The sequence below is a fragment of the Nelumbo lutea genome, chromosome 2 (genome assembly GCF_056320005.1).
Source record: "Nelumbo lutea isolate HS-2025 chromosome 2, American lotus-T2T, whole genome shotgun sequence".
In the NCBI taxonomy this organism is placed as follows: domain Eukaryota; kingdom Viridiplantae; phylum Streptophyta; class Magnoliopsida; order Proteales; family Nelumbonaceae; genus Nelumbo; species Nelumbo lutea.
Window position 1 is genome coordinate 97634395 of NC_142685.1, and position 19846 is coordinate 97654240.

At 37.8% G+C, this 19846-nt stretch overlaps 1 protein-coding gene across 1 annotated transcript; it reads left to right on the forward strand.

The window, feature by feature from the left end:
* Positions 1-10738: 10738 nt before the first annotated feature.
* LOC148872225 (zinc finger BED domain-containing protein RICESLEEPER 4-like) lies at positions 10739-11137 on the forward strand. The gene has a single exon (XM_088970105.1). It carries the CDS (start codon positions 10739-10741, stop codon positions 11135-11137), a length of 399 nt encoding a protein of 132 aa, XP_088826231.1.
* The last annotated feature ends 8709 nt before the right edge of the window (positions 11138-19846 follow it).

Here is a 19846-nt window from a genome sequence, read left to right on the forward strand (position 1 = left end):
GACCCAAGGATAAGGGACTCATGCATGACAAATTCCATCAAGTAATCAACCCTATAATGATCTCTTACACTTAACCTCTCGGCCTATAGTGATTAAAACACTGCCTAACAGGGAATGACCTCTCTCCCGGTTGCAAGGTGCATTACCACACTCTCTACTTGGATGGATCACGAGATTAAAACCTTTTACAAAGTTTTTTTTTTCATAAAATAGTAGTATATAACATATAAATACATTTTGCAAAACCAAATTTCAAAAAAGAGTGAAATTAATTGTCAGTAGTTTAATTTTCCATCAAAGAGAGTGTAAATCCTTATGTTCACTTTGTTTGACAAAGGGGCCGATCCTATCACTATGATCACCCACTTAGGTGAAATCTTATACTGCCCCAAGATACCCAGGTATTTGACCCTTAATGGATCTTACTAGTTGGCATATCAAAGACAGCTCGGTCCAACGCCTAGTGCAACACCATAATCAAGTTTGGGATTATGTATAACTTTTCAAATTTTCCCATGCATCTCTAAGGTTTAGGGCATAACTGGAAATTGATGTGGATTCAGTGCTTTTAATAAACACCCATTAATTATGCTTGGGGTCTAACCCTAGCAAGTAAGACAAGCTACACCAACTCCTTGGTAGCACACCGGTGTCATCCTTGTTAGAGTAAACTCCCTAAATCTATCCAATGGTTGAGAAAATTCTAATATGAGTTTTTTGAATGTCTAGTTTAAGGGGTAATACACAGAAATGTACCAATATCAACATGAAACAATATACTTTATTTATTTACATATAAATGTTTATGTACATCAATCTAATTGGAGCTAAGTGCATACACTATCTAACAATTTGATTTTTCAAAACATATTTATATATTATATTATTATTTTATGAAAAAGAGTTTTCAAAGGTTTTAATCCCAGGATCCATTCGAGTAGAGAATGTGACACTGTACCTTGCAACTAGGGGAGAGGTCCTTCCTTGTCGATTAGTGTATTGATGATTATGGGCCGTAAGGTTAAATGTAAGAGACCATTACAAAGCTGATTATCTAATGTGCCTTATCTCATATACGTCTATTATCGTTGGGTCTTCATAGGATGGCTGAATCCAAAGATCATTTAGGTGTAAACGTTGGAATTAGGCTGAGCCCATGCTGATTGGCTCAATAGTAGTGAATTCGGTCCAATCTCTTTCAAAGGTGGGGCCAAACCCTCATCGACTTGTGTGAGGCCTTTGTGGGGTCCCACGCTATAGGCCATGCAACACTCAGGGACGTGAGCCTTTAAGATAAATGGGCCTAAGGCCCATTAATAGTATGATTAGTTAAGCTATCACATGACAACTTGTCATGTGATTTGGGTCAAAGCTGGGTATGGAGCACTTATCCTCTTCAAAGGATAATGTTTATCAATTAAGAATAGAAAAGTTCTAATGCAAATCAGATTTAGATCATCTCCTAATCAGATTAGGAGTTTTCTCCATATCGAAATAAAGAGAGAGAAGTGGGTGAATCAGTCTTGGACTTTCTCTCTACATTCTTGCTCTCTCATATTCTCTCGTCTCTCAAGAAACTCATCATGACCTAGCCTTTTCAAGAACTGATTTCTATTAGTTTTTTTTTTCCTGTTTCTTTCAAGAAAAACATTGATGAAACTCAGGCTCACTCATTCCCCATCGGTCCAAGCTAGCTAGATAGCATATTTGCTTAAATTAGAGTTGTTGAATCGGTTTCTCTTGTACATTGTTCCATATTCAATTGGAAGCTGATTTTGGGATTGATATTGGGCGTGAACTTCCACTTTGTGAGTTTCGATTTATGTCTTAATATTAGGTATAATTCCCTTTCAATTTTGTTTCAAATATGGTCTAGTTCAGTGCAAGATCGATTTTGAAAATTTAGTTTTCAAATTTATTAAGAAATCAGTTCCCGAAAGGGTTAGAAAAAAATTTAAAAATTTGGCCAGCCATCTAGCATGGTTTGGCCATCTATATGACGAACTCTAAACCCTTCTAACACAACCCACTGCCCAACCAACCCAACCTGATCTTGGACCAATTGGGTTAGGTTGTCATAGATTGGGTTCAACCCAACCTGATTGAGCTAGAAATTGGTTTTAGGGGTAGCAAATTCTCTTGTAAAACTAGGGCCCTACCCTGCACCACCCTAAACAGGGCGGATTTTTTCCAATCGTAAATGGGGATGGGGAAAATATTTTTTCCTCAAACCGGGGGCAGAGTGGGGATGGGTTTTGCATATAATTCCCCGAACATGCCCTAAACTCGCCCCATACCTAAAGGTAAATTAGTAAAATATCTCTAGGTTTAATATTGATTTTTAAAACATCTCTAAGTTTTCTCTAAATTCTTAAAATCCTAGAATCCCATAAATTCCATTTTTAAAGTACCCCCAAATTATCATAATTTAATTCCTAAAATACCCCCAAAGTCACATAATCCTATTTGTAAATTTCCCACAAAATAGATAATTTTTAGGTGATTGCCTTGAAAAGGGGAAAATTCGACGATTCCCCATCTCTGACAGGGAGTGGGTGCCTCGCCCTATCACCAAGGATGAGGCGAGGACGGGGAGGGGATGCCCTACTCCAAACCTGTCCCATTGCCATTCCTCATTGGGTTAGGCAATTAGAAATTTATTCAATCTGATTTAATACAAAGGGTTTTTAGCCAATAGGGGTAACTTTTCACTCTTAATATTATCAAAAGGGATGCTCCATTCATAATGCGAGTTTAAGACAACTTTTTGAAAGAAATATCACATAGGGGAATTAATAAATGAGGTGTTTCTGAAGGGATGGGAGATCCAACATATGGATGGCCGAACCAATGCAGGGTGGCTGGGCGAAATTTCAAAAATTTCTTTCTCCCATCTGGAAATCCTATTCCCTAATTTAGAAAAACTGCATTTTTCAAGGTTTGTTCTTGAAACAAACTGGACCAAATCTGAAACCAAAAGGAAGCAAGTAGGGATATACCTGATACGGAATAACAATAACTCCCAACGTAGGTGTTCATGCCCAAAGAGGTTACCAAATGCACCTCCACTGAAGATGACATAGTGAATGTTGAGGCAGGATCAACAGGAAGGGTTATTCAGAAAGAACCTGTGATTCTTCATCAAGAATCATGTAGGGTTGTGTGAGCACGACTTCAGATTGTTTATTCACCAAGAAACAATATCAAGAATAGTTCTTGATCACTCTAAGAGGTGGAGATCAAACTATGTAGGGAGGCATGAGCAAAGGAAGAAAAATGTTGTAGAGAATAAGCGATCTTTATATAGAATTTGCCCCCTATTTATAAACTTCTCTGGATTAGCTTCCTATTCCAATTCGGAATGAGTTTCTTGATTTAAATCTAATATTTGGATCTGGACTCTCAAGTGGATAAGAATTATCTTATCTAACTGTTAATCCTAAATGCTGGCTAGTTTGGATCTCTTTGTATGGTGTGGGACTCTAGCATTGATTTACACATCAGCCACATGGGTTCAGCCCAGCCTTTGTTACAAGGCTTGGCCGAATTCACTACAGAACACAGTGAACCCCTGAGTCCATCAGTATGGGCTCTTAATAGGCCCAACATTTACCTAAATGGTCATTGAGTCTAGCCACCTTATGAAGGCCGAAGGACTATGGGCAGATGCAAGATTAGCCCATAAGGTATAACCCTCAATGGTTTCATACTTAACCACTCAGCCCATAATGATCAAACACTGCCCGACAAGAGATGACCTCTCCCTTGGCTACAAGGTATAGTGTTGCACTCTCTACTGACATGGATCCTGGGAATTAAAACCTTTTGCAAATAATTTATGAAACCATAATATATGTATATTTCTATATAAATATATATTGCAAAATAAATCTCAACAATTTGAAATCAATCGCTGACAGTTTAGGTTTCCATCAGAGAAAGTGCATTCTCCAATCATTCACTTTGTCTGACAAAGAGGCTGATCCTATCACTATGATCACCCACTCAAGTGAATTTTTGGATTGCCCCAACATACCTAGGTTTTGACTCGGTTAAGGATCTCATTGATTGGCATACCAAAGATAGCCCAATCTGACACCTAGTGCAGTACCATAATCGAGTATAGGGGTTAGGTGTAACATTCCAGTTTTGCCCATTTATCTCCAAGGTCCAGGGCAATACTGGAATTTGGTCCAGCTCAGGGCTTCAAGAAAACCCACACTGCATGTGCTTTGGGTCTTACCCTGGCAGCTAGGACAAACCACCCCAACCTTCTTGGCAGCACATCAATGTTAGCCTTGGTAGGATAAATCTCTTTACATCTATCCAACAGTTGTGAAGATTCTAAACTAACACAAGTCTCATTAGTGCCCGGTTTAAGGGTATTACACAGAAATGCACCAAAATAACATGAATCAATTATGCACTTTATTCATTTACAATAAATGTCAATAAGTACATCAATCTGATTGGAGTTAAGGGCATAACTGTCTAACAGTATCTACCAAGGTTTTAAAAACCGACCCAAAATGAAACCACTTTGACCACCTTTTCCTGGGTCAGTGGTTCGACCTCCAAGAGTCGAATAAGAAAGGGGGCTAAAAAACGAATGGGAGGAGATGGCGACTATGTCTAGTTGTCTATATTGTTGCAGTAGAGAGAAGAACGACTAAGAAAGGAATTGTTGTGGTTCTCATTTCATTTTAGATGGTATTTTGATACACAATGTCATTTTCAGAAATTTATTTCTGTGTTTCTAAAAAAGATGTTATTTTTGGTAATAGAGAAAGACGAGTGAAGAGAGAAGAGAAAAGATAAGAGAAAGAAAGAAGACTCACCATTGTTGGTTCATATTCGTTGAGAGGAATTAGACAATGAACCATTGGCCAGGTCGAATGATTTAATGATTCAACTGCCTGGGTCAATAGTTCCTTGACAAATTTCAATGTTTTTTTCAAAAATGATGGTCTAATCCAAAACCGGACCCGAACCCTTGACCGGTTCTTGGGTTGAAAGGTCTAATTGTCTGGTCTGGTCCAGATTTCAAAGCAATGATATCCATAGTATGGCGTGCACATGGTACTTATATCTTCTAGGACAAAATTACCCTCTCCATTAAAAATCCTCCCCTCTCAATTGTCTAGAGCTATATCAAATGTAAAATAGTAGTGAGCCATCTTTGTTCATGTCTTGTAACACTCGTACATTTCACAATTATTCAAGTTCATTTCCTATTTGAAACACAAGGAAATCTTTTTTTCCTTTATTTATTTGCAATCAAATATTGCATCTTGAGTGATATTTGGGATTTGGGAATAATATAAAAGCCATGACCATATTTATTGGAGTAAACCATCATTCTAACTTAAGACCAAATAGATTCAATTTTTCCACTTTAATAACCAGAATTTGGAGTCTTCTTCTATCAATTAATATATAGAGATAAAATAACAAATTTACTTGTTAGGATTGGTTTAAGCATAATAACAACAACTACATTCATGGTAGGAGTCTAGGAGACTAAAAGCTACAGAAGTAGTAGATGGCTGCAACAATTCTAATCATGTGTTCTTACCAAATAAAAGAGTCAAATTAAAAACAAATAAATAAAGTAAAATGCAACCTCTGCTTCATTTTGAAATGAAAGATGAAAAACAACCCCTAACACATTTGTGTTATCACCAAGATTAAATCATGAATAATTGAATACTAGAAAAGAGAAAAAAGCAAAGAAAAATTGAAAGCTCTTTACTTGGTTTTTCCACGAATTTGGATTCTCCTACACTTGTTTTGTGATGCATTTCCAATTACATTGCAACATGTCGGTTATACATGCATTTGAGTTGACATCAATTTAAATGACAAACTTGGCCCATTAATTATTCCCTTCAACTTTTTTTAAGTTAAAAAATTAAAAAAAAAGGAGACAAACAACAGCCTGAATGATGCACCACGGTATTGGTCAGGCATCATTTTAGCTTCTGAGGTATGCACCACGAGGAACTTGTTGTCATAATAAGTCAGAAGAGCACAATCGCAACCGTTGAATCATATAGTGTTTATTCAGCTTACTTTGGCTTACTTTCCCACATTCACTTTCCGAGGTCTCCATTTCTTCTCATCTTCGGTAAGTCCTCATCCTGTTACTATGTCTTTAGATTGTTTTTTATTCTACTTATTATGAGTTTGGGTTAGAGATTGAGAGCTCAGCTTAGCCTCTTGAGGTGGATGTCTTACAAAGTATGTCTAGGATTACCTGGGCCAATTGAGATGAGGTTTCTAGCTTGGTCGTCGAGTAGATAGAGGTAGGCCGAGAGCCAAGGGACGAGTGTAGTGAGGCTTCTAGCTTAGTGTTCAACGAAGTGGAAGTAGTTAGGGGCCCAAGGACCATTCCCGCAACAACTATGTTTGTTTCTTCGGAGGGGGAACGTTCTAAATTAGAGTGCATCCTTATGCCCATCAACGTGAAGTTGCATCAGAAGTACTTTATCCCAAACTACTTTGTAATTAGATTCCCCGAGGTTAATGATAGGCATTGGACAACTAACAAGGGAAAATTTCCATTCATGAGCATCGTCTGCAGGTTGGGCTTCATTTACCTTTGTACCCCTTGATCCCTACCATCTTGAACTACTACGTCACCATCAACCAATTGGCTCCCAACACCGCTAAAGCTATGGTTAGAGTTATCTGTGCTACCCACCAACAAGGCATCTAATTCATGGTGAACCTATTTGGGAGTTTGTATTCCCTTGGAACCCACTTGTTAGTCAAAGGGTGGTGATACTTTATGCCATGGACCGGGAAGAAGATCTTGATGGATCCCCATCTTCTCTGCACCATTGGAAGAGTAAGTATTCCTTCGTGTCCTATGTCAAGGGTTAGCTCCTGTGGATGAGGTGGGGGAATTCCAATAACCTGACTTTCAAAAGGTTTAGGCCAACTCTTAGTCCCAAGGAGAAGAGCCTACTAATCTGCATCCAATGTGGGAGGACTTTCACTGACCAATTCCTTGAAGAGGAAGCCTTGGTGCAAGTTGGTCTTCAATGGTTCTATTACCTACCTTGTTCTGGTTGTTAGTTTATGGGTAGTGACCGAGGTGAATCATTACTCTACTCCAAGGCTTGCACAAAAATTCATGAACTTTGAGTCATTGAACTAATGGTTATTGTTTATGATCAAAGTATGAGGGAGGCCAAAGCGGCAGATAATGCTTTTCTCTTAAGAAATTCTAAATGTTTCTAGTTGTTATATGCATAAGAGGTTTGGCTTCAATACACTTTGTGAAATAATCAATGGCCACTATCAAAAACTTCCTCTAACCCAAGGTGAAGGGAAATGACCCCAAGATGTCCACTCCCCACTATGCAAAAGCCATAGACTGTTGATGGACATGAAGAAGGTTGCTAGATGGTGCGATACATTGGTGTGCCTCTGTCATTGGTCGCACTTTTGGACGAGTTGAACTACATCTTCCTTCATAGTAGGTAAAAAGTAATCTTGTTTGAGAGACTTATTGGTTAAGGCCCTGCCCACCCCCCAAATGATTGCTATAGAGGCCTCCATGAATCTCTCTAAGGATGTAGCATCCTTCATTGGGTCACAAGCATCTACGGTATGGTGGGGTGAACGATCTCTCATAGAGCTTATCTTCCAGCAATGTATATTGAACTGACCGATGCACTACCTTCTAAACTTCAACTTTGTTCTCGGGTAATTGCCTATGGTGTAAGTATTGTAATGTTGGATCCATCGAGGTAGGTTCAGGTTGGATAGGGTAGACCAAGGTCTTTCTAAATCCATAATATGAGTGCTCCACATAATCCAAAGACTTCATGCATACCGTACTGGATCTACTACATAGTAATTTTCAAATTTAATAGATTAAAAATTTTTTCCCCAACTCAAACTAACTCAGGTTTTCATCCATAAAAAAGATGATTGGGCATGTACATTCTCATCAAATTTCTAACGTGCTTACATCGCAAGGACTTCCCATACCCCTAGTGTTCCATGCATGATTATTGTCGAGGATGATAGTGTTAGAAGCATTTGCCATGGCCTTGTTTGTATTCTTTCACTCCATCTCTTTGGTCCAGAAGAGGAGCTCGTGGCTGTTTGTAATACATGGGTCAAGGTTGTGCTTGTTCTCGTGCTAGTTTCTCCATTCCCAGTGCCTTTTATCTTCTTCAATCTTTCTCAATGTTCTCATTGAACCCTTTATATATTATTGTCAATGTTCCCTTCATTTGATCCAAACTCATCATCACCACTAAAGTCCATCCGTTGTTACAGTTATGGGGACATGCGTCTAGTATGAATAGGTTTCTTAGCTTCGCATTGTTACACATTTGTGGAAAAACAATTCTTTCCATGGTCTGCGTATTCTCATCAAGCTTTACCACACGACCAACCTCATCAACAAGATCCCAAAGGGTTAACCTGGAATATAGACCCAGATGTCGGACCTGGATAAAGGATGGTTGTAAGGATTGAAGACAATCCTTCACTTCATAAGTACTAAGTATTCACCATCAACAAAACAAGGCCCTTTGTTTAGGGTATTCTCATAATCTGAAAACAAAGCAAAGTTGAGTAAGAAGTAGCTATTACCTAAGCTCTTTACAATCAACTTACTTTGTGATGTTCCATGATTCTTTTGCTGTATGAGCCAAGGCTTCAATCGGAACAGCTTCATTGAGCACCCATTTCTAGCTGTCCTCAGTCAGCAACTTTTCATCAAGGTTCATCTTACCCGATGAAGAAGTAAGTTCTACTAACAAGTAACAAGCAATTTGTCAAACATTTCTTAAAACTAGTGAATCACAAATAGCATTACCTTGAGAAGTACATGCATTGAAATGCTTTTTTCCAATAAATGGTATCCTGAACTTGGTGGAGACGGTGAAAGCATTAGCTTCTTAAGAGTGCAACCAGAGATTGTCGTGCTCTTCTAGTTGATGTAATAGAGCGTATGTATGTTACATATCTGTTCATAGCCGAATGGTTGCCGGGAGGATAGCTTCGGGTTCTTGCTTGTCTTTTGGAGAGGTAGAGCCAAAACAGAAGGACAACGGGCTTTGTGTCTAGGCCTATTCATGGGCCAGGTAGCCCGACCAACTGGCTTGGCCCGGCCTGATTTAAGTATAGTTTGGACAGGATTTTAGGCCCGTGGGCTCGGGCTCAACCTTTTTCAGGCTGGACTCGAGCTTTTTCAAAAAATCTCAGCCGAGTCCGAGCCCGACTTAATAATGTATTATATGATAAAAATATATAATATATTTTTTTATTATTCTTCTCTTTTTTCAAGTAATAATGAGATCTTTCATTATTTTTTTTTAGATTCTGAGGTCTTTTAATATAAATAGAGCAATTTTTAATTTTTATTGAATACAAAAGAAAAAAAATATTTTCCAATTTTTTGGCCAAACTCAGGCTCGAGCCTGGGCTTTGGGCTTTATATAAGGACTGGACTCGGACTTGGACCTGAATATATTTTATTAATACAAAGACGAAACCCAGCCAAACCCATGAACCGGTCTATTTGTGTCTAATGTACCTGGAAGCCATTACAAATTGAAATTAAGGGCTCATTTAGGAGGGCTTTTGCGATGATTGAGTTGTGTTTATTGAGCTGCTGAAACTAGCCAAGATAGTTTGGGAAGCTGATTTTCTTGCTCGTATAAGAGGCAATACTTGTTGTCAAATTGAATTAGAATCAGCATGTTGGTGTGGACATTTTTTATTGGAGTTGCAAGACAATACCGAGACAGCAACCATTGCACCTTGGAGAAAAAAATTCCAAAGACTGTGTCGCATGCAACCCCAATTAAATGTGAACACACCATCATTGTTTATGTGATGCCTTAAATTTATTACAAACAATGGAAACATTATTAAAAAATAGGGAAATTCACCACTTAGGCCAGTGCATAAAAAATAAATCCTAAAACAATGGTACTCAAATATCAAATACCGAATTTTATTCCTGGGAATTTCACAAATTTCCCTTCACTCCACTGGCCCACGTGCACGTCACTCGAGTGTCAGGCTGTTCATAAGAAGATTCAACCCGATCAAACCGACCAACCCGAGTCAGTTGGGTTTTCTTCAGCATTGGTCGGTTTCGGGTTATAAAAAATCATAAATCGATGATTCGGTTTGGGATATATATTTTTCATATATATATTTGAAATATAGTAATAGATATTTATAGTAATTTCATAATTTGCACAAAAACTATGTATTTTTACTGAAATATATCATATATATATATATATATATTTCAAAATTTGAAATATATCAGATATATATAATATCAGAATATATATTTCCAAAAATATATATTCTGAAACATATTTTTATTATTTTATATATTTCAGTTTTATTGATGTTAGATAAAAAAATAACATATATATAGTTTTTTTATTATAACCAATTAGTTGCTTTTTTCTTAATTTGTTACGTTAGGGATGTTCATCTTGAGAAACTCAATAATCATTATAAATTTATAATGGTATTTTGTTTTTAGATGGATCCTAAAAGAAATGAAAATGTGCATGGGGTTGATGAAGTTGAAGATCCAGTAGCAATGAGATCAAAGCAGTAAGATTCTGAGGCTGCAAATTTGGTAAAAAATCCCCTTGCTCCTCGTAAAATTACTAGGACACAGCCCATTAAGCAAAATAAAAGGAAATATTCTAAATTAAAATCAGAAATTTGGGACCATTTCACTAAAATGGAGGATAAGGATGAACTTAGGGTTGCATGTAACTATTGTGGCAAAGACTACGCATGTGACACAAAAAATCATGGCACTAGTAACACATGGAGTCATTTGCAACAACAGTGCATGAAATATCCCTATAGGGTTGATAAAAGGCGAAAGACATTATTTTTTGAGCCTAAAAATGAAGGAGGAGAAGATGGTCTCACTATTGGTAAGCTAAAAGCAATGACTTTTAGTGTTGAGGAAGCTAGAAAGGAGCTTGCTAAAATGGTTATTATTGATGAATTGCCTTTTAGAATTGTGGAGGGGGAAGAATTTAAGAACTACTCTCGAGCTTTGCAACTTAAGTTTATAGTCCCTTCTCGTATCACAGTTTCTAGAGAGTGCATGAAAACTTTTCTTGAGTAGAAGATGAAACTGCAAAAAGTGATAAAAAATCAATGTATATGTCTTACCACTAATACTTGGTCATCAATCCAAAATTTAAATTATATGTGCTTGACAACACATTGGATTGATAGTGAATGGAATTTGAACAAAAAAAATTTAAACTTTTGTCAAGTTCCTAATCACAAGGGGAAACAATTGGTAAGACTATTGAGGATTGCTTGATAGAATGGGGCATTGATGGAATTTTTACAATTGTTGATAATGCAAGTTCTAATGATGGTGCAATTAGATATTTGAAATGAATAATTAGGGATTGGAAGACTTACATGAGTCTATTCTCAAAATCCAAAATGCAGTAAGATATGTGAGATCATTTCCATCTAGGTTTCAAACTTTTAAAATGTGTGTTGAGAAGGAGAAAATAGAAAATAAGAATCTTGTATGCCTTGATGATGAGACTAGGTGGAATTCTATCTATTTGATGTTGGAAGTTGCTGAAAAAATTAAAAGAGCTTTTGACCGACTAGGTGAGGATGATCCAAGATATCTCTTATACTTTGAAGGCGGTGATGAGGATGAAAATGAGAGTGGAAATGGGAATAGGAAAGGAAAATGGAGAGGGAATAAGCATGTTGGGCCTCCTAATTATGATGATTGGGACAACGCCAGATGTTTTGTGAAGTTTCTAAAGCTTTTCTATAATGTAACATTGCGGTTTTCGGGATCTCTTTATGTCACATCGAATGCATTTTTCATGAACTTGTTGCATTGCAAAGTAGGTTGGTTCATTTGTCTAGAAGTGGAGATAGTCTCTTGATTTCTATGGCAGAGCGCATGAAACGAAAGTTTGATAAATATTGGGAGAACCTTGAAAATCTGAATTTCTTGTTATATGTTGCCATTGTTTTGGATTATTGTTACAAATTAAAATATGTGAAATTTTGTTTTGGTCAAATATATGATAGTTTGAGGGTTAGAGAGATGACCGAGAGAGTAGAGGAAACTCTTAATCGTTTATATTACCATTATCATGATCATGAATGCAATTCAAATTTTAATGCTGAACATGAAGCATCAAGTTCAAGTAAAGCTTCAAATGAGATGGATTTTGATGATAATGAAGAGGATACATAGAGATTCTTAGCATTTCAATTTTCAAAACACTTAGAAAGTGAAGAAAATGTAAAAAGTAAATCTGAGGTTGCAAGGTATTTGTTAGAGAATTGTGAAAAGCCAAGTGACTCATTTGACATTTTGATTTGGTAGAAAATGAATTCTCAAAAGTATTCTATATTTTCTCAAATAGCAAGAGATGTCTTGGCCATGCCAATTTCTATAGTTGCTTCTGAATCGACATTCAGCACAAGTGGGTGTTTACTTGATCCATTTAAGAGTTCACTATTTTCAAAAATGGTGGAGGCTCTTATATGTGGCCAAGATTGGTTACGGTCCAAACCAATCCCAATTGATGTTTGAGAAGCTATGGATGAAGTGGAAAAATATGAAGAAATTGCATTAGGTAATATTTGTTATCTTGTGAATAAACTTTATTTCATGATATTATTTATAACTTATGTAATTTTTTGGGTTACATACTAATATTTGTTTCTTTGTTTTAGAATTCCCAGGAACAATGGAACAAGTGTAATTAAGTGATGATGATTGGTGTTTTGGTAAGACTTAATAATCTTTACAAGTGTAATTATTTTTTCTATAATTTAAAATTTCATTTTCCAAGTAATGTGACAATTTAAAACAAACTTTTATTGTTTGTTTCTTGACAGTTGAGTCATTAGCATGGTAGCATTTCTTCTTCAAACATGAATTTTCAGAGTCCATTAGGCCACCTAGTTTTTGAATGATTGCATGCAGCTTTGGATTAGTGGTTAATGAACAACTTTTATGATTAATTTTTCATTTAAATTTTATCATAGAAGATTTCTGAAATGATCAATTTATGACTGTTTTTAAACTTTACTTAACACTTGTTTTTACATGAAGAATTTATTCTTTACCTGAATTGAATTCAAATTTGTCTTGGACTCTTGGGTAATGGGTTTGGATAGAAATGAAAGCTGGATTACAATTCCATTGGTTGAGGATTCGGTAGTTTTTGTTTTTTGACAAACTTAGCCGTTGATTGTGGATGATTAATGATCATCTATAGCCTATCCTATATATCTCTCATCTCTATAGTGTAAGTGGACACCAGTTGGCAAAGTGACTAGTGCAATGTTCTAGAGTTTGGAATCTGATGCTCAAATTTGGCTACTTACCAGTTACCCTCCACAAAATTCTATGGAAATTGGAATTGAAACAAGGCACCACACTACACTATTCGTACAATGGATTTTGATTGAGTTCCATTGTATCGAGTTCATTAGTAGGTATGATGCCCTTCACTATCGAGTTTTATATAGAACCTTTCACTATTGAGTTCATCAGGAGGTATGTTGTAAACATTAAAGATGACCCAAGACCCATCACTCCGTCAGGAGGTATGCTTTTAAGTTTTAACTTTATAGGGTTGCAATGCTTCCATGCTACTAGAAGGAAATCAGACAGAAAGGAGTGATCCAGCCAATGCATCGCTTGGAGGATTCTTAGTAGTCAATTCTTCCAAAGACTTGCTTGAACTCTTTTGTCCTGGAACTGTTTCTTATTCAGATATCCTTGCTTTAGTTGCTAGAGATGCTATTGAATTTGAATAAAAAAGGAGTACATGAATAAATGTTTGCCTTAAATTTCAGTATTTCACCACTACTTATCTACAGTAGTAGAGAGCATCTTCTTAGCTTTTGTTGGATCTGGCTAGCTTTGATAGTTTGATCCATCCATTATATAGTTTCCTGTAGATTGAAATCTTACTCCAGCAAATAGTACTCTCAAACTCTGCTCCCTCCACAATTGGATCCATGGATGGGCCACAAAACATTAAGGAAATGTCGGTTTCCTTTGGGAATGTAGAGCTAGAAATGAACACTTGAACAACAACTGAGTCACCACTAAGTAGAGTCGAAACCAACCCAAACCGATCAAGTCGGTTTTGCTTAACACATGGTCGATTTTGGTTTCAATTTCAGGTAACCCAACCAGGTTAGGTCAATTGGAAAAACATCAATAAACCGACCAAACCCGACCCGTGAACAGCCCTACTCGAGTGTTTCAAATATACCCAAAATGCCCTTGCACCAAAGGTCTATTGCCCATGTATAGGAAATACACAAAATGCCACTCAACTAACCTCCTGCGGTAAATGTAAATCTGTAATTTTTCTCTCCTTCCGGTTCCCTTTCGTTCTAGCCTATGACCGAATGAACATCCTTCTTCCCTTGCGCTGACCTCCGGCAATTTTAGCAGCGTTTTAGACGGGTAATCAATCGTTCTAGCCCCTTGAAAATCCACAGTTCTCTTCTCATTTCCAACTAACCGCTATCTGTAAATATCCCTTATCTCTTATCTTTCCCCCATTGAGGTTCTTCCATTTGCTCCTTGCACCGGTGCAAATAGATGACTGATGGTGAACGTTGGTTTCTTCTAACAAGGTATTCAACTAATCAGACTTCTTCAAGTTCGTAATTGCGATGAAAAATATTAGGCAAATGCATGTTATTTATTGCTTGTTGTTGGAAGAATTAGACGCTGAATTTTTTTTTTGGATTATGAAGAATAGTTATTGCCTTCTATTTTGTATGAAAGAAGTTAGTTTTCCATTTTTTTTTTGTTTTTTTTATCAGAAATGTTGTCTGATTGAACCTCACTGAATGTTCCATTGTTTAACTTATAACCTATAATTGAATTCAAATCTCACTCATCGGTAGTCCATGTTTTTGATGTTCAGTAATTTGGATGTATGTATTTATTTGGTTGATAAATGATTCGTGGGTTGACAATTTCATGAAGGAAATATTTTGAAACCATGGTATCGAGGGGAATTGGCACTATGGAATCAATTGAAGCAGTAGAAGATGTGGTCAAGTTGATTCTTTTGCATCTCTTTGGGTCGGTTTTGTTTTCACAAGGGCCCCCGAGTGGTCCTTGTTTGGGAGAATTTTGTGAATGACCTGACACACATATTGGAATATTCATGAGCGCGGTATGTGCATCAATTCCTCGTATATGCACTTGATCGTATTGCACTAGTGACAGTCAACCCAAAAATGAAGGTCAACGACTCTATTCAGGCACTTTATTTAATTGTGTTACTACTTTGATGGTTCGTCTTGCTCCTTCATGCTTTACCTCAATCTCTTGTTTTGTTTTCAGTCTAATGGAACAAAGTGTTGTTCAGGTACTATATTTATACTGATATCTATATTTTAATATCTAATTGCAGGCATGATTTTACAAGCACAGTACCACATTTAAGCAATTGAACCCCACTGCTAGGCTATGGTTATTGAAGTGGGGAAATATGGGGTACACTGGAAGCTTCAACAGCAGAGACTTCGTACAAAAAGTAACTGCCAGAACGGTAGGCTCACCCCACATCCAGTCATTGTTAATGGATGGTACCCTCACTCCAGCCGATTTTGAGTTGGGGCTACTCAGCGTTGATTCGTTATTATTCGCTGGGGGCGGGGGAGAGAAGCGAAGTAGTCCATTTTGTGATCCATGCAAGGATGTAAGCGTCATCGATTTCGATTATCCAATTGATTATCTTTATGGGGGGGGGGGGGGGAGGGGGGAAGGCTTGACGATTTTATTCAAGTTAATGCTTATAAAATTAGTTGTTTGTAGGCCTCATTGCCTATTGCCCTTGTACTAGTGGAAGTTGGCCCCAGTGCAGGCATGCCAATGCTATTTCACTTTGGAGTAGAACAGTGGTATGTAAGAGTTATGGGGAATTTTTGAATTATGGTCATCTATTTATATGGTCTATTTACATGTGTAAATTGGTACAGTGTTCTTGATGTAGGGTGTGTGTCCACGCTGTGTCGAATCCATTGAGTTTGAGCAGCTGTGTAGGAAGGCATCACAAGCAAATTCGTATGCCACTGAGGTTGGTCAATTAAGGAACGAGGTTGACCAATTACACGGGACATTGGTAGATAATGGCATCGATCTTGATGCCTTTCCTATGTGCATAAATCTCGTTGTCCCCCTGAAGGAGCCATGGGTGGAGAGGCATCAAGAATGGAGGAGGATTTGTTGACCTCGCCGGCTCCTGGGGTTATCATTCTTGGTTTGTGTGACATTGTTTTGTCCAGGGCACACGTTGGGAAAGCGTGAGTATATTCTTAGTAGTGTTATTGTTTCCCCTTTTCGACTCCCTGGTGATATTGGGACGGTGGCCAAGGAATTTTCCATCACGACTTGCATTAATCAGGTGTTACAGACGATGATGAAATGGAATGTATGTTTGATTCAATTTTAATAGTTTATTGCTCAGTCGTATTTTTATTTAATGTGATAGGTGGTAGAAGGTGGTCCGTCAATTTGGGCAGCATTTGCTCAAAGAGACCTATTGGCGGTTGAAGACTTGGAGCTGGTGCATAAGGAGATTCAGAGGTAATAATTCAATATGCTTCACTTAACACCAAATAGTCATGGACCAATTACATGTATGCGCTGAACCTTCTTTATATGTTTCGTAAGGATGCATATGTGTGAAGAATAACCTACTTGACATTTTTAAGATGGATGGTTGGTTGTCTGATGCGGTAAGCATCAATATTTCTGCCTTATGCATTATGTTTTGTTATCGGTGGATTATTGTGCCTTCTAAGTAGGTCCTGTTAGACAGTTTTGTATGCCCTTAGCTTCAATCGGATTTGATTTCTTTTGTTATTTAGTGGAAATAAATAAAGTGCATGTTTGATTCATGTTGTTTGGTTTAATTCTGCGTAAAACCCTAAAACTGGACATTTATAGATACTCATGTTAGTTTTAAATGTTCACAGCCGTTGGATAAGTCTGGGGAGATTTATCCTGCCAAGGCTGATACTGTGTGCCACAAAGTGTTGGGATGGCCTGTCTCAGCCATCAGGGTAAGACCCGAGGCACATGCAGTATGGGATTACTTGAATCCTTGAACCGGACCAGATTTCCAGTATTGCCCTGGACCTTGGAGATAGATGGGCAAAACTGAAAAGTTACACCTGACCCCTAAACTCGATTATGACATTTCACTAGGTGTTGGATCAGGCTGCCTTTGATATGCCATTCAGTGAGATCCTTAGCGGGGATCAAAACCTGGGTTTGTTGGGGCAGTTTGAGAATTCATCTGAGTGGATGATCATAGTGACAGAATCAGCCACTTTGTCGGACAAAGGGTAATGATCGGGAATGCACTCTCTCTGATGGAAACCAAACTGCCGGCAGTTGATTTCAATCGTTGGAATTTTGTTTTGCAAAATTAATATATTTATATATATATGTGTACGGTTTCGAATTGTTTGCAAATGGTTTTAATTCCCGGGATCCATGTGAGAGGAGAGTGCGGCACTATTCCTTGCAGCCGAGGGAGAGGTCCTCTCTTGTCGGGCAGTGCTTGATCATTAAGGGCTGAGAGGTTAAGTGTAAGCCCATTGAGGATAATACCTGATGGGCTAATCTTGCATCTGCCCACAGTCCCTGGGTTTTTATAAGATGGCTTGGCCCAGGGACCACTTAATGTAAGTGTTGGGCCCATAGGGTCCATATGATGGACTCAAGGGGTTCATTGAGTTTTTCAGTGAATTCGGCTGGGCCTTGTTTTAGAGGCTGGGCCGAACCCATGTGGCTGGTGTGTAGATCAATGCTTGGGTCCCATGCCATACAAAGAAACCCAACTGGGCAGCAGATTGGAAAATAATTAGACACTGAACACTTAATGGGCCAAAAGCCCATTTCGAGGTGGGCTGATATGATCACCCATCCTTGGGGAGAATTTGAGATTAAAGTTAGTAGAAGGATTGGGCATTTAGCCTTATCCACTCTTAGAGACCAAATTCAAATTAGATTTGAATCTGGTAACCTCCTGATAAGATCAGGAGTAAGCTAACTCTATATGCAGAAAGGATTAAGATTATCCCCTATCCAAATACTGATTTGGATTGGGATAACTCCTAAAAAGGAGGTTTCTTAATCAAGAAGAAAGGAGGAGATTTCGAACCACCTTGAAGAGGTATAGGATATCTCCTGCGAATTCAGATCAGATCTCATTCATACTCTCCAGAAAAACAGAAAAAGCAGTTCAGCCTTTTTCATTTTTGGAGATCTCCTCCTGCCGCCACCATCTGCCATTGCAAGATTTGATCTTTGCAGAAAAGAAAGTCAAGAAATCTGTTCTTGACATCAGTCTTGCAAGAAAGACTGAAAAGGATTCAGTGTTTAGTACTTCCAGAGGATTCTTGTGAAGGATCCAGTGTGTAGGATGCACCCTGCTGGTTCTGTTCCATTCACAGCTGTGTCATCTTCAGCAGGAACGGATCTTGGAGCATTCTTTGGGCGTGAACACCAACTTTGGGAGATACTGCTTCTCCGGATCAGGTATATTCCTCCCATTTATCTTTTGGTACAGATCTGGTTTGATTATGGTTCAAGTAGGATCCTTGAATATTGTATTCTAAATTTAGGGAATATGATTCCCAGTTGAGAGAAGGTAGGAAATTTTTGAAATTCGCCCACCCATTCCGCAACCTTTATGGCGTCCATTAGATGGATCCTACCATTCTTTCAGTGGTATCAGAGCCACAGGTTCGAATCTTGAACCAAAAGAAAATCAGATCTGACCCTACGTAGATGGATAGAAGGTGTTCTTTTAGGATTTGCGCAGATTGTTTTCTTTTTTTTCAGGAAACTGTTTCTTGTTAAGGGCGATTGATCTGAAATTAATTTTATTAAATCCAAAATTTATTTAGAATTGTTCTTTATTTATTTTGATTTAATGGACTGTTCAAACCTGGAGATCACAGTGCAGATTTGGCGCAGATAGTCTGCGCACCCTTTTTCTTTCTATTTATTTATATTTGATTTGTAAATAATTTTTTTTCTTTTTAGACTGAATGTATAGGATTTGATCAAGAATGTACTTAATAGAAATAGGATTTCTGTTATTTTTTCTTGATTAAAGAAGAAGGAAGAAGAAGGCGGCGCTGGAGATTTGCAGTTGGAGAAATCGTTTTCTGCGATTTGCAGTTTGTGAAACTGCAACCCTTGTGATTAACCTCTGTTTTGCAGGTGGTGTGAACAGTCCATAGTTTGATTTGTGATTGTTTGAAATCAAAATTATTAATTTCAGATCTTTCATGAATTAATTCTTGAATTGAAAATCAGTTTTGGATCCTCTCGGACTAGATTGGACCAAAACTGTTTGGACCGAATCTGGGGTTCGATAGGGACTGTTTTTCAGTCTGTATTTCTCACACTTGCTGTTCCAAATCAGATGTTCAATTACAGGGATTAATTCGGCCCACCTGTAAAGCCCAGTTTTAAAGGGTTAAAACTGCAAAAGGCCCATTACTGTGAGATAAGCTGTATGGGCCGAACTGCTATCTGCGATTCAGCCCATACACCTAGTAGACATTAATTGTTAATGACTTGGATTTCAATGGGCTATTCGATGGGCTTTACAGCAGTTAATTGATTGGATCAATTCTTCCTTTACATGTGATGTTTGGATGTTTGATGTGCTGCGACCATGGGCCATAAGTACTTGGCCCATGAAGACTCGTTAGTGGCTCTTGCGCACACCATGGCTGAATGCACATCATAGCCATAGTGTCCTTCAAGGTCATTGGATGA

Excerpts from the sequence above, each read along its gene's own strand:
- LOC148872225 (XM_088970105.1), top strand. The coding sequence starts at position 10,739 with ATGGAGGATAAGGATGAACTTAGGGTTGCATGTAACTATTGTGGCAAA.